We start from the raw sequence: 14,306 nt of genomic DNA, 5'->3' as shown, positions 1-14,306 counted from the left end.
GCACAAGTACTATGCCACCAGACAAGATGGCTTTTTCAACTCTTTACTATATATAATTGCTTCATTTATTTTATTTCCTTCTCAATATCTGCTCCAGGTATTCATCTCAGTATGACTCAGTGGAACTGAGAATTGAGGAATTCACAACTAAGCCTGAAGGAGGCCCCAGCTCCTTTTCTTTCCATGGTGGGGGAATGCAGAAAGCATCCAATTTCCACCCTGTGTTCTCAGTACCCAAATCACATCTATTGAAATATGCAAATATTTCAACAAGTTTTCAAAACTCTTCACTTATACAGTTTATAGCCATATGACACAGCCTGGCTTCCTTCAAGCAGCTTTCTACATAAACTTGTTTCCTATAATCAGCCTGAGGTCTGTTTTCCCTTTGCAGGTACAGAAAGTGGCACTGGAATTGTAAGAAGGGGGCACTCACTCAGTATTGTGTGTATCAATGGTGCGAAAAAGCTCATGCAGCTCTTCTCCACTCAGAACTCCATCAGCAAAATAAGCTTTGAATTCATCAAAGGACAGTTTTCCATCATCTGAAACAACGAAGAAAAGGAAACTGACTCAATTTCATTCATGTTTTTTCTTGTTTAATTCCTGCAGTAGAAGAGGAAAGTATTAAAAACCTCTAGGCCTTTAGCTTAAATGTAGAAACTTTACATTTTAAATGCAAGGGTGATAATCAGCAAACAAAGTCAAAAAAAGATTCACCTTTTCCTGTTATTTGGAAGAAACCTGAAAGATTAAATTGTACTTAAGTAATAATTTATCTAAATTGATTGAGCCTTTGCATGAAGCATAAAGAATGTTTTATAGCCTAACACTTCACAACTTTTTTTGGATAGCACTAAATGTAAGTTCACATGTTTCTTTCTTTCCCTCAGTAACATACTGAATCCCTCATAGGGCACAAAACAAAAAAATAATCCAAAACCAAACAAACTGTAGAAGATAAGACTAAGATGTTCTAAGCATCAGAATAATCTATAGTGTATTGTGATTTAATTTTATAGTGGTGAAGAATCTATTATAAAGGGAGTATCTAATTCCTGTCACTACATGCTGTACTACAGCAGACAGATTTGTATAGCAGAGCTGAGAAGTTTCTTTCTTCTTTTACTTTCTAATATTTTATAATTTGTCTGGAATATAGAGCTTCAGATATTGTGAAGAGGTTTCAAAATTGTACAAATTAAACGTCTGCTTCAAGAAAACTATTTTGAAATGTTTAATATGAAAAGACACAGTGTAGCTGGAGAGGATCATCATTAGATAATCAAAATAAAATGTCAAGATCTTCAAGAGCCAGAAACCAAGACGGCACAAAACTGCAATGATTACCTAGCTGAGAATCTAAATATATTTGCCATTTGACTCTGGTTACAGAGAAGGAATATCAAATATTGAGTGTGTTGAGCTGAGTATTCTCACAGATATGCTTCCTTTGGCACTTACAGATACAATCAATTGCTTAATCAAACTACCTCTGCAGCTTCATCCTTTGCTGGGAAGGCTGATTTGCATGCAAGTTATACACATGCTCAAGAATACTTGTGACTGAGAATACCCAGTGACTTCTGGCAACTTTACTGAGATAAACATGTGAGTTTACCCACAGAACAGCCTGGGGTATGACACAAGATACTAAACAAGTCTGTTTCAGTCCTTCGGGATCATCGGCTTTATCTCAATCCAGAAAATCACTGATCCACCATCAGACTGGGTACTTTAGCTATTTTCTTTAATTTTTTGTCATCCAAGAGCAGACATTGCCTTTTGGTTCATTGCTGTTTATTCTTAATAACATTCTGAATGTTATTGACATTGAGTGACAAATCACTGAGATTGTTTCTGGCAAAACACAAGGACTTTTAAACCTGTTTGGTACTTACAGACTTCATAGAGTTACTTTTACTAAAAAAAATCTCTGATTATCCAGGGCATTTCTCTGATTTTGTGTAACTGTTATGCCAGAGCAGCTGGGGAGGCTTCACTGCCAGTGGGCATCCTTGTGCTTCCTCAGTGCTCAGATGAAGCTCAGACCCAATGCTGAACAAGTGCTCCCTGTGCTGTTAAACTGAAGGTGCATTTGCCTAGACAGTTTGGTTCCCCCCCCCTCCAAGTGTCAAGAATAGTTTTTATTTTAAAGGCTGTGTCATGTGTCCTCAGCACCACTGCCCTGGGCACACCTCAGCGCCCTTGGAGTGCCCAGATTAATGCTATCTGGTTTAAGTGCTGAGAGTAGAAACCTCTATTAGAGATTCTTCAATCCTTGCCACTGGCAAAGTGACAGGGAAGGATGAGTAATGAAATAAACTTCTCTGAAGCTCTGCATCCATCAGGGAAATCAACCTTCAGCTGTATTTGCCTTGGCAATGATATTTAAGAAGCTGTTTTGCAAGACCTGCTTGCTTTTGTCTGTCTTCTCTGACATCTTTCAAAAGAAGGGCTTCTTCATAAACAGGCATAGTCACCTGTTCTCCTTTGTCTCCCAACTGGCAGACAAGTAAATAAAATGAAAATTTAAACAATAAAATTAATTTCCCCATGTTGCACTTGCAAATTTAGAAACAGATTCACAAAGTGGTTTACAGGAGCCTTCCTCCAGGTTACAATTGCATTCTCACATTGAATTCAGTAAAATTCACCTGTCTATTGAGTAGATGTTTTTCTGTGTAAAATATGCTCAAGGGATATCCTCCAGGCAGTCTGCTGCAGAAATGCTAACATTATCTTCGGGATATTCTTTAGAAAGCTGATGCCTTCAGTAGAGAACAGCATATCTGACAGAGGAAAATCACACACAGTCTCTGAGCTGAAAGGTGATTTCAGTGAGCTAAAAGGTATTGAAAGAATAATGGACAAGGGCACAGACGTATTTGAAGCCCGTGTGCACAAAGATAGTGAGACTACAGCAGGTGAAGGAAGTTGCAGTGATGTAGAGAAGAAGGATGTCTCACAGAGATGCCAGCAAATGCTGAGGGACAACTAAAACACTTCCACTGTCCCCTATTCTGGGCATCCTGTTAGGATTGTGAGCCTTCCTAAGCAGTTTAAAAATCTGTCTTTTCATAGCAGGATCCACATCAGATGGAGCTCATATGGCTGAACAGCAGCCCTAGGGCTTATGTCACTTGGAAAAGCCACATTGGCAATCAGAGGGGAAAACTACTCTTGGCTAAAGCTCATCCTGGGGTTCACGTTAGGAGGATGTGATTTGGATAGTTGAGCCCTCAGAGCTGTCTTGGCCCAATCAGACAGTGCCAAATCTATTGTTAGGGAGCCCCTGACGCTGGGAATAATGTGCTCTGACTCCATGATTCAGAATGCTGAACAATTGCTTTATTAAAACTATACTATATTACACTAATACTATATTAAAACTATACTAAAGAGATACTATACTATACTATACTATGCTATACTATACTATACTATACTATACTATACTATACTATACTACAGAAAAACTTGTGCCTGCCTGAGACAGCCAGGACACAGCTTTGATCCAATTGGCCAAGGAATCAAAACAACCTTCACCGGTGTCCAATAACCAAATTACTTTGGGTAAACAATCTCCATAACACATTCCACATGTGCAAAACAACAGGAGCAGTGAGTAAACATAAGAATTGTTTCCTCTTCTTCTCTCTGTGCTTCTCACTGCCTTCCCAGGAAAAATCCTTGGGAAATTGTGCCTGCTGCTCTCTGTGAAGAGAGCTATGGCCACACCAAACCTGCTTCCAGGCTGGCAGCATGCCCACTACCAGGGCAGTGAGGTTGTTTATAAGCACAGATCAATAAGAACAGATCTCTGCCCCTGTAGGCCAACAAGTAGCAAAGGAAGAAGAGATAACAACAAATTATATTAATAAATGGAAAATCTCCCTGTGGCAGAAAGTATTTATTCACCAAGAAGGTACAACAGGGACTAAGAAATGACTCAAAGCGCTCAAAGTCACTTCTGCCATGGGAAAGCCAAGGGCCAAAACACAGGCCCATGCAGGCCCTCACAATTCTCAGTGGGAGCTCAGTTTCTCTTGTGGGTGTTGTGACAGCCCTTTATGGATTTTTGAATCCATCTGCCTTTTTAGAACCTAAAGCCTTCAAGTGTTTCACGTGAGCCACAGCCGCCTGCGTGGCTGAAGCAAACACACTGGGAAGGCAGTGTGAACGTGGGTCCTCCTCCCAGCTCACCGGCTCCTGGGGACCTGTCCTTTGGAAGACACTGACAGTCCATACTTGCTGTAAAAGGTTTGGAACAGATTACTTGAGTGCTCTAAGATATTGCCCTTTGCCCAGAGAAAACAAGGCAGTGTAGGGGGGCACACCACAACAGACATAGATGGACTGAACCAGATGCAAAAAGATGAAACCCACGTGGTTTATTGGCATATGGCACACAGGCTGGAATCAGACCAAGAAAGATCTGCCAAAATAACAAATTTCAGTGTGCCAAGGAGAGCATCATTCTATTAATACATTCTAAGAATATCCACTAGGTCTCAGTCATAAGGGGCTGGATCAGAAAAAGCACAGACATAGATGAAGATTTAAAGAGTCTGGGCAAACGCACTGAGTTTTTACTGACGCTGATCTGTATTGTATGTTGATAAAATCAGAAATAAGTATTTAGAGCCATTATTCCATCTGTTATGCTGGAAAAGCTACACACAAGTAACCAAGTGATTCCAAGGCTAACAGGGTGAGGGTTTAGCTTATTTCTACAGAAATGTGTTTTGGGATCTGTAGCACAGAGTCCAGCCCGGCAGCACTTGAAGGACCCAGGGGGATTGATGGGGAATCCCAGGTTGAGCCTGGGTTCTGGAAAAGGATGCAGGATAATGTCTGCAGTGGATCCAGATGGTCAGGAAGCAAAGAGCAACATGGTGAGAGTTCATGGGATGTACTGCAAGGGTTTTGCCATACTAATCCATTCACTGAGTAACCTGGGAGCTTAAATCAGTGATGCTACAGTTCAGAGAATTTCTGTCCTCTGGCTTCTGTTTGGAAAATGTGCCCTGCAAAGTCATTCAGTAAATCTGTAGCTCAAACATGGCCACTTTGGGCCACTCAGACCTGGCTCTTCTGGGTGTCATGGTGCATCGAGCGTCCCCAAGGGACTCCTGCACATTGCTGTTTCTCTCTGGGGAGGTCACACAAGAGATGGGTCACCCTGTCATGCTGTGACCTCTCTGGCCAGACCACATGGAGGGGAGAGCCTGTGCACTGATGCAGCTGCCACTGAGCAGAGATCTGTGGCAGTCTCTGGGCTAACTAAAGACCTCATGAGATGTTATAGCCACAGGTTAGGAGATACTGGCCTAGATAAAAAATGCTGAAATCAAGGACTTGGCATTCTTTGCTTTGGTATAACTCCAAAACTTTTCTTGGAAAAAAGTTTAACCCACTAAGTGGCAATCTTGAGAGCCTGCAGGCCAATTTTGACAGTTCACCTTAGGGAAGATTCCAGAGATCCCTTTCCCAAGGTGCTTTCTCTGCCTCTCAGAGGCATATTCCCTTAATCCTCAGGCACGGAATATACTAGCACTCTGGTAAACAAGCTAGAGACACTGAGAAGTCACAGTCTGAGAACGGCTGCAGTGAGGCAGCTTTCCCCTTGCCAGAGCTCACCTACAGACACATGAGCTGACACAGATGGTAGAAGACTCACCTGAAAAGTGAGTGTTTATTCTGAAATGGCACTGTCAATAAATAATGAATAAGAAAACACCTATTCTGATCTCTGCAAAGCTGATTCTGGAGTGGGCATTGCAAGATTTCCTCCTGATGATCATAACAGGTGCACTTCAGAGGCATTTTGGTCATTTTCTGGAAATCTTGTTGGTCACTCAAAAGCCTATGATCTGTGACTCAATCCCTTTGATCACTGACACCAGTGAAAGGGACAGGACACTACTGTCGCACTTGCCTTATTTTAAGGAATCCTTTATTTATGACTCACAGTTCTTGTTAAGCCAATGTTAGCAAGGTTTTAGAGCTGGGCTGAAATCCTCAGATTATTGTAATCAATATGCTGCATATATAATCACAGTATTTTATACAGTTTCAGAAGTCTACATTTAAAAGCCTTGTGTGCCTCCTCTGTATCATGAACATCAGGGTTACTGAATATGACAGAATTCAAAAAATAGTCTCATCTAACTATTTTTCATTTTATAGATCCTAGTTCAAATGCATTTAAAAAATATATCCTTTTTTTTGGGGGGGGTGAAGCTTTCAGTGAGTTCTTGTTTGATATGTCAGAGAAAAAAAATTAAACCAGACATAAATGCAGTGATTCTGACATTAATAAGATTCTGTTGCAAGTCTGCTGGTTGTTTGATATTCAGGTTTGTCAATCTATGGAGCTTTAGTCTTCTTTTGTTTAGTCAGTTTTTAAATTTCCCCTCATTTGTTTGCAGTCATTCCTGACTGCCTGAAGCATTCTGCTTACCATGTTCCTTATGGTTCAGGCTTTCTGGGTTTTTACAAAAATGTCTGCTTCTGTAGCAGATATTACCTATGATGTTTTCAAATATCTTCCTCTTAGGAGCTTTAAGAATGTTAGAGGTACAGTTTTACTCAGTGCTTTTTCTTAACAGCTGTCTTGCAATAGATGCTTTTATTGATTTGTATCTGCAAATCAATAAAAGCATCTATATACAAACCATCTTTTCCAACCCTGTCATATTAGAGTTGCCATCCTTAGGGCTTAGAGGCATCCAAGAGCTTGGGGGAAGGAGCTGTTAAGTTTGGAACATGGCCATAATCAAATACCAATTTGAATTTTGTGGAGGAGAGAGACAGCTGAGAGCTACTCTTCCTGGGGGACAGGGCTAGGAATCACTCCCTTCAGGTTTGAGTGGATGGACACTGAAAAGTGCTAAGGGGAGTCTCAAACACCAGAGCATGCCATGTTTCCAGAGCAGCAGAGGAGATCCAGAGCTGGAGATGACAGACAAACTCTGGTAAAAGGCATAGGCAGTGGTCCTCTTCCCCAGAGGAATGGGAAGAGAAATGACCCCCACCACAATGCCAGCAAAGGCAGGGCACTTTTCTCTAGTTATTTTGTGGTGCTCCTTGCCTTTGGTCTGTGTTGAACCATCAGTGTCAAGGCACCTTCCCCTTGTTACTCTTGTAAGATCAAGGGTTGCACTCTCAGTAACAATAATTTTTTTTTCCCATCTATTTTGACAGTCAGACTGTTTGTGATTGGACTTCTGCAATCTAGTCTGTATCTGAAATTCCATTCCTGTGCTAAGAGGAGGGAATTCTGGCAGAAGGCAATTCTAATTGGGCACATGTCACAGCTGCATGGCCAGAAGAGGCCCCTGGGTGACATTCACCAACAACTGGCATCATTTCACTTGACTGCAGGTCACTGCAAGGCTAATGGGGTGCCCCACGTCCCTCCTGGCATATCAGGGGATAAGAGAGACACCTCATGCAGACAAGCACATGCAGGTGCTGCATTCACACGTGTGTGAGACAACCACTGTCTCCTGTGAGATGAAGGAAGCAAAGGTTTTTGTGGGTTAGAAAAGATTGCATTTGTTAGCTCCAGTTTCCCATTTTTTCTTGACTCCCTCCCAGGCTAGGGACAAGATTTTACTTTTCGGGAGGAATTTAATGAATTTGATTTTGTTTTAAACAGCAAAAGAAATTAAACAAACACTGGAATTTTTTCCAAATTAGTTCTGTGTGAAATCTACACACTTTCCTTTGAGCACATGGAGTTCTCTAAAGTAAACCTGACTAAAATTTCATTTTGACATACAGACCTGAAATGTCTCCTTTCCAAAAAGGTCAATGTGCAGCATCTCACCTTTATGAAATTGCTTTTTTTCCCCCTCAGGATTTTCTATTGCTTCTGTCAATATTATGAACCATATAGTTCTTTTAAAATCCTTCCCTCTACCTTGTTCTCCCTGTAAAAAAATTATATGACCTTCTCATTTATGGGAGATGTATGGATTAGCTCCACAAAAAGCAGAGCTGCACAGCCATGAAATAAGAACTACAGATAGAGTTTATGAAGCTGATCCTCTCATGGAATATCTGCATAGCTGATATTTCCAGAAATAGGACAGTAACAGAATGATATATGTACCTGGGCTGGCAAAGAAAGAAGCCATGTGTATGACTTCATTCACGTGGCTGTTTGCTAAAGGACTTTCTTAACTGAACACAGATGCCATAAATTATTGTAGCATTTTTGAGTACTGGCAGTTCAGTGGAATTTCTTGGCTCTTTTGATTTCTCATTTTATACTGCCTTTGCAAGAATATTTGTCTTTCCTTGCTGTGGAAGGCTGAAGTCCCACAGTCCAAAAAATTCATAGTAAAAATGCTTATACAATACTCTTATTTATCAGCTCTATCAATTTTTTTAATATTTTTTTTCCTTGCTGTCTAGAAGGAATCTAGTAAAGTTTTTGATGATATTTTTGCTGAAGGTATTTTAATCTCACTAAGTGAACGAATACAGCAGAGAAGGATCTATTAAAAGTATATGGGAGAATTTACAGGGCTGTGTCATGGACAGTAAAGTAGTATTTGTTACTGAATGCCAATAGCTGATTTCCTGTAGCACAGAAAGGTGACACTGAAAGTGTAAGTAGACTGGTCATTAACCAAAACTAATAATTTATGGTGACAACAGTGTGAGCATTTTCAGTAAGTGGTCACATATCCAATAACCTTTCTGAAAATGTACTTAACTCCAAAGCCTTGAAACAAATTTCCCAATCAATGTGGCACAAGCCTGTGCATTGCTAGATTAGCAAACTGGATGTCCCATGGGCAATGAACAAACACAATTAAGGCCTAAAAGCTGAAATAATTTCAAGTTCATGGAGTTAAATTAACAGAACTGAAGTGACTGAACTTAGCCACTTTTCTGCCAATAATATGTTGTAAAGAAACCTATACAGGTAGGAATACCAGTGACCAAAATCTCTGGGGCTGATGTGGTTTTGCATTGTTCTAGAACAAGGAGGTTTGTCCCCGATATTGGGAGCTGTTCCCCCTGTTTTTAAAGCAATGTGTAGTAATGAGCTGTGGGGAAACCCAAATGAGGACTGAAGTGCTCCTAGCCACCAAAGTTCTGAGGATCCACCAGGGCTGGGACCCAAAGCACGAGCCCAGAGTCCAGGGCAGGGACACAAAGCTCTAGGGTTTCTTTTAGACTCCAGGGGGCTGATGAGTTCTCCTCTGTACCATGTGCTCTGACCCTCATCAATCTTCAGGGCAGATGCACACTCATTATTCCAAACACCACGAGCGGGTCTGAGGGGGATGCCAGCAGAGCTTTGCTGTGGTGGGCAGGAAATGAAGCTAGAGATGCACCACTGCAGGTCATGGAGTCCTCTTCCCCACGCCAGCCCTCACCTTGGAATTCACCTTGCACCATCGCTGCCCATGCAAACCATTGGCAAGCTGACTGAGGGAGATAACAAAGAAAACACTACCAAAAAACTTTCACAGAGATGGAATCTGTGGCTCCTGAGCTCTCTGAAGGAGCCTACCATGGTCTTGTGGGAAATGCCAGTTGCTGCACATGAGCTGGGGCAGGAATAGCAAACAGAAGTGGGCTGTGGAGGTGAGATTTCTGTCTCAGCAAGAGTAAATAGTTCTTCAATATTCTCAGTTATACCACCAAAGTGTAGAGTAATCACTTGCTGTCCAAGAGTTCTTCCTTGTAAGTTATCACTGATTTTATCAATGGTATCCATTTGCCTTCTCTTTATTGAATGCACCCACTATCTGTTTTCTGAGGATTGACTGGACTGGGAATTACTTGTCAGGGTTAAACCTGTCTGATCTGCAGGCTTGACACTCTTCCTTGCTTCTCTTGTTAATAAAAACCTTATGACTTCTGTGCTATAAATATGTGAGTTGGATTCAAGTGTTTATTCTTCCTACTGACACACTGAACAAATACAAAACCAAGTTGATTTCTGGATGTAGCCTATGGTGGTTTTAAAAAGATAAGATGGAGCTTCTAGCAAGTACTTCAAACCTTCTTGAGTCAGTGTCACTAGAAAACACCCGCATGTACCCAAAGTGCAAATCAAACACAAATGTCAAATTGTGAAAGCATAAGATACATCCTTAAAGAAGGGAAGATCAGATCACGACATAATACATGGCACTGAATCTGCAGGAAACATAAAATGACATGAGGGATGTCTGCTTTTTTCTGTTAGGATGTTTAAAACATGACTTAAAATGCTGAATTAATGATGGATTATTTTTTCCAAAGGAAAGGGGCAAAACATACAAGAAATCTTACCATTCTTGTCTGATCTTCTTAATATCTAAACAAAAAGAGAGACAGAAAGAAGAGAGTCAATTTTTTCTTTTGTATGGCTTAATAACAATGTTCTTCTTACAACATTGTTAGGCTCTTAGGTTAATAACAATGTATCTTCTTACATATTTATAGTCTACATCACATTTTCACAAAGCTGCATAAAATCTTAAAGTTCTTAATGTGTCTTCATCCTTCCCTGAGAGTACTGCTTTTTGTAACTCCTCCCTTGTTCCCTTGCACTGAAAACCAAGACCATAACAAGAACCAGCTTTACTTTCTAGTTTGTTTATGGATTACAAGGATGATCTTCAGGCACAAAACCTGTTACCATATGGCTACCATGATACTGGATTCAGGTTTGAGAGAAGTGGCTTAAAGAAGCAGAGCAAGAGTGATGGCTGGGAGGATGTGCTGAGCATCTGAGATGGTGAGAAAGGCTCATGGTTTGTGTGGGTTTGTGGGAGGAAGCAAAGGGGTAAGTCAGAAGAGGATTTGGGGGGCACAAAGGGATCAGACTTGGTGTCACTGCAATGGGGAATCATCCAGGAAATGCTGCCACAAGTGAAGGCAAGGCAAGAAAGCAAATCTTCCAAATGTAGTTTCTATTGCTGCAGCAAATATCAGTGAAGTGTTTCAAAATGGGCACATATATTTTTGAGAGCTGACAGCAATGGAAACATACTTTGGTTTATTAAAATGTTAGTAGCATCTAAACAGCTTCTCCAGCACATGCCACGACTGCTCTGCTCCTAGAAGTGAAACCAGACAAGATGGATCCAAGTGGCAAGCTCTCTTGGAGCACCTTCGTGACTGTTTTGTGTAGGGTGGGGTTGGCAGGGAAACCAACAGAGTTGTGACCCACATCCAGGACTTCACAGATGGTGAACTTTGCACTGAATCAAATTTACAGCACATAAAATATGAAATATACTTAGTAAGATGACATTTTCCCTCCCTATTTATCTAAATAAATTATACACTCAATTTTCAGTATAAGGATTGGACTTTGGAAAGGATGTAGCAGTGGAGTTTCAATCAAGTAGAAATGTAGAAATGTCCTATAACCATGGGTCAAGAGTGGCAAAAGTTTCTGCATAAGTAATTTTAAAAATTGATTTTAAATTAATTATTTTATGTATTTATTATTTTTATAATTATTATTTAAAGTTTCTATTAATTTGTTGTAATTAATTAACCCCCTGCCCCCAACCTTAAGGAAGTATTAAAATCCTTTAGACACTTGAGAGGCAGTTATACAGAAGACCACAGAAGAGGTTGTTTTAGCAGTCATACATCACTGTCATCAGCCCTCTCTCTCTGGAGAGAGATTATTTATAAGAACATTTAGTGACAGGACAATGTGGAATGATTTCAAACTGAAAGAGAATAGGTTTAGATTAGATGTTAGGAAAAAAATCTTTACTGTATGGGTGCTGAGGCACTAGCACAGGTGGCCCAGGGAGTTTGTGGATGGCAGAGTTCAAGGCCAGGCTGGATGAAGCTCTGAGCAACCTGGTCTAGTGGAAGGTGTCCCTGCCAATGGCAGGGGTTTAGAACAGGATGATTTTTAAGATCCTTTCCAACCCACGCCATTTTATGATTCTATAATTCTATTCCCCAGGGGGATCAGGACCTCAGTGCCTGCCCTTTCTGTGCAGCCTCACAACAAACCTCTTGCTGCCTGGTCTAATTTAAATGTGTTTATATAAGTGGGGTACTTCACTGAGGAGTAATCACTCACCTACACACCCCCAATATCTAAAATATCTGTGACATGAATGTACTCCCACAGCAGGAAGGGCCCCCAGGGTCCAGTCCCTGCTTTGAAGCAGGCATGGCTTGGATCTAAGGTTTTTCTCCAGATATAAGAAGAAAATCACAGAAACAGCCTGCTCCTATTTGTGGGCTTGTCAAAGGTATCTGCTTGCCTATAAATACAAACCTGACACTGCTTAAGAAAATGCTGTAAATGAAACAAATAATTTTATTTTGAATTATCTTTTCTACTTTAGTGAAACCAAAAATTTTCAGTTTTTAAGATAATCTGACCATGTGCAATTTCCTAACACAGTGTGCTGAGTTAAATTGGGGAGTTGGCTGAATTTAATGTTTTTTAACTCTTTCCTGGCAACTTAGATTTCTCTTCTGTACTTGTGATGTATAACTGTAATTCTCCCATTTCCGTTACAAGTGGTATCTCTGAGGAAAAAAAAAAAAAAATCAAAACACCCTGCATTTTCAATATATACTTGAATTGAAATGAAAATTGAATTGAATTGAAAAGTCAATAATAAGTCTTATTTAAACAATTTTTAATGGAGGCTAGAGATATCAGGAGATGAGCAGATGAGGTTTGCTTGAAATAATTTGGGGAAAGGCTGGGGAAGTTGAAGTGGGCATATGAGAGAAAACATCTAGATAAAGAGTCCTTTAATACAGGCTATGCTATCAGCTATTTTCAGCTGATATTGTGGAATAACACCAATACAAGAGCTGGTCTGAAGCAGATCAGAGTTGGTGGTAGAGTTGGTCTCAAGATTTGTAGGTCTCACCAAGGCCAGGGGATACTTTGAAGATCTTTGGGTGGGAGTTTGTCTTTTACCAGGGTTTGCCTTGGAACAAAGAAAAGCTCTGTGCTGCACAAATTTAGACAAAAAAAACTTTACAGCTTCACCTTGCAAGATGCTGAGCCCTTGGTGACAGCCTAACACAACACCTCTCAGAGGCTGCGTGGCCAGATGTCATCAGGGCATCTCCCTGGGCTCACCCTCAAAGGGCTGAGGGGCTCAGGATTCTCTGCACATTGATCTTGGGCACCTCAAATTCATCAGAGTCTAAAGGGATGGGAAGAACCTGCATGGTTAGTGAAAAAAACCCAAAAAACTTTTATAGGATGAGAAACTAGTGAAAAGCGCCTCCCTCCCCCCCACCCCCGTCCCAATAAAAACAAGAAAATATGAAGCAACTTATTTAGAAAGTAACTGTTTAGACTATTTTTACTTATTTAGAATGGTGACAGAACCTCTTCTAGCCACCCCCAAACACTAACCTGCTCTCCTCACACATACAGCCATTAGATGCAAAAGGGGAAGGGGAAAGGGGAAGGGGAATGGGAAAGGGAAAGGGAAAGGGAAAGGGAAAGGGAAAGGGAAAGGGAAAGGGAAAGGGGGAAGATTCGCTGTCTCACTGGGCTTCACCTGCTTCCACCGAGGGAGGAGGTAACAGAGCAAGAAAAAAAAAATAAAAAGAAAGTAAAATAAATACAAGGGGGCAGGTGGGGAGAAAAAAAAAGAGAAAAAAAAAGTCAAGAGAAAAAGGCAAAACGGCAAACCAGGTGCCCCCTCCCCAAACACTCGAACACTCGCAGGTGCCCCGAGCGAAGGATGCCTTCCGTGCCGTACTCACATCGCGGAAGATGCGCAGCCCCGCTCCCCGCTCCGCCGCCATCCGCCCGCCTCAGCCGCCGCAGCGCCCGCGGAGCCCGCCCGGGGCCGGGCCCGGGTCCCGGCGGGGCCGAGCCGCCCACCCGCCCCGCCCGGCCCCGGGAACCCGCCCCAGCGAGGGCAGGAGCCGTGCGGGGCACACGTCCTGTTGCATCCCTAGGACGGGCTCTGGCCACACTTGCGTTGGCTCCATGAAGGAAACTTGGGTCTTGCGGTCGGTCAGGCCCCGTCTGCACGGTCGATTTGGCTGCCTGCCCCTTCAGCACAGTCGGTTTAGGGAGGTCTTTCTCAGGAAAGCCACGAGAGCCCATTCCGAAGATGAAGTCCCGGCAGTGCAGGGGGGGACGGGCGGCTCTGTGTTCCACACCGCGCTGCGGGCACCGCCGGCAGCTGCGCTCCGCAACAGCGCTCGGGCTTGATAATTAGATGATGCTTGAATAGAATATACCCCTCAAAGTGGCCCGGCCGAAAATCAGGGGCTGCAGGGACGTGGGGCGCTGGTGCTCCTGCGAGGAAGCAAGCGGGGAGCAGTGCGAT

The 14,306-nt window shown here is 42.0% G+C and overlaps 1 protein-coding gene across 1 annotated transcript in view; it reads right to left on the bottom strand.

The window, feature by feature from the left end:
- Nucleotides 1–14,080, bottom strand: part of NECAB1 (N-terminal EF-hand calcium binding protein 1) — a 53,957-nt gene extending 39,877 nt beyond the window's left edge. Inside the window, 3 exon segments of the mRNA XM_059845895.1 lie at nucleotides 437–545; nucleotides 10,306–10,382; nucleotides 13,680–14,080. Coding sequence (XP_059701878.1) covers nucleotides 437–545; nucleotides 10,306–10,382; nucleotides 13,680–14,080 — 587 coding nt within the window.
- Nucleotides 14,081–14,306: the final 226 nt, after the last annotated feature.

Source organism: Haemorhous mexicanus, chromosome 1 (assembly GCF_027477595.1).
Source record: "Haemorhous mexicanus isolate bHaeMex1 chromosome 1, bHaeMex1.pri, whole genome shotgun sequence".
Classification (NCBI taxonomy): Eukaryota; Metazoa; Chordata; class Aves; order Passeriformes; family Fringillidae; genus Haemorhous; species Haemorhous mexicanus.
This window is presented reverse-complemented; position numbering and strand designations above follow the sequence as displayed.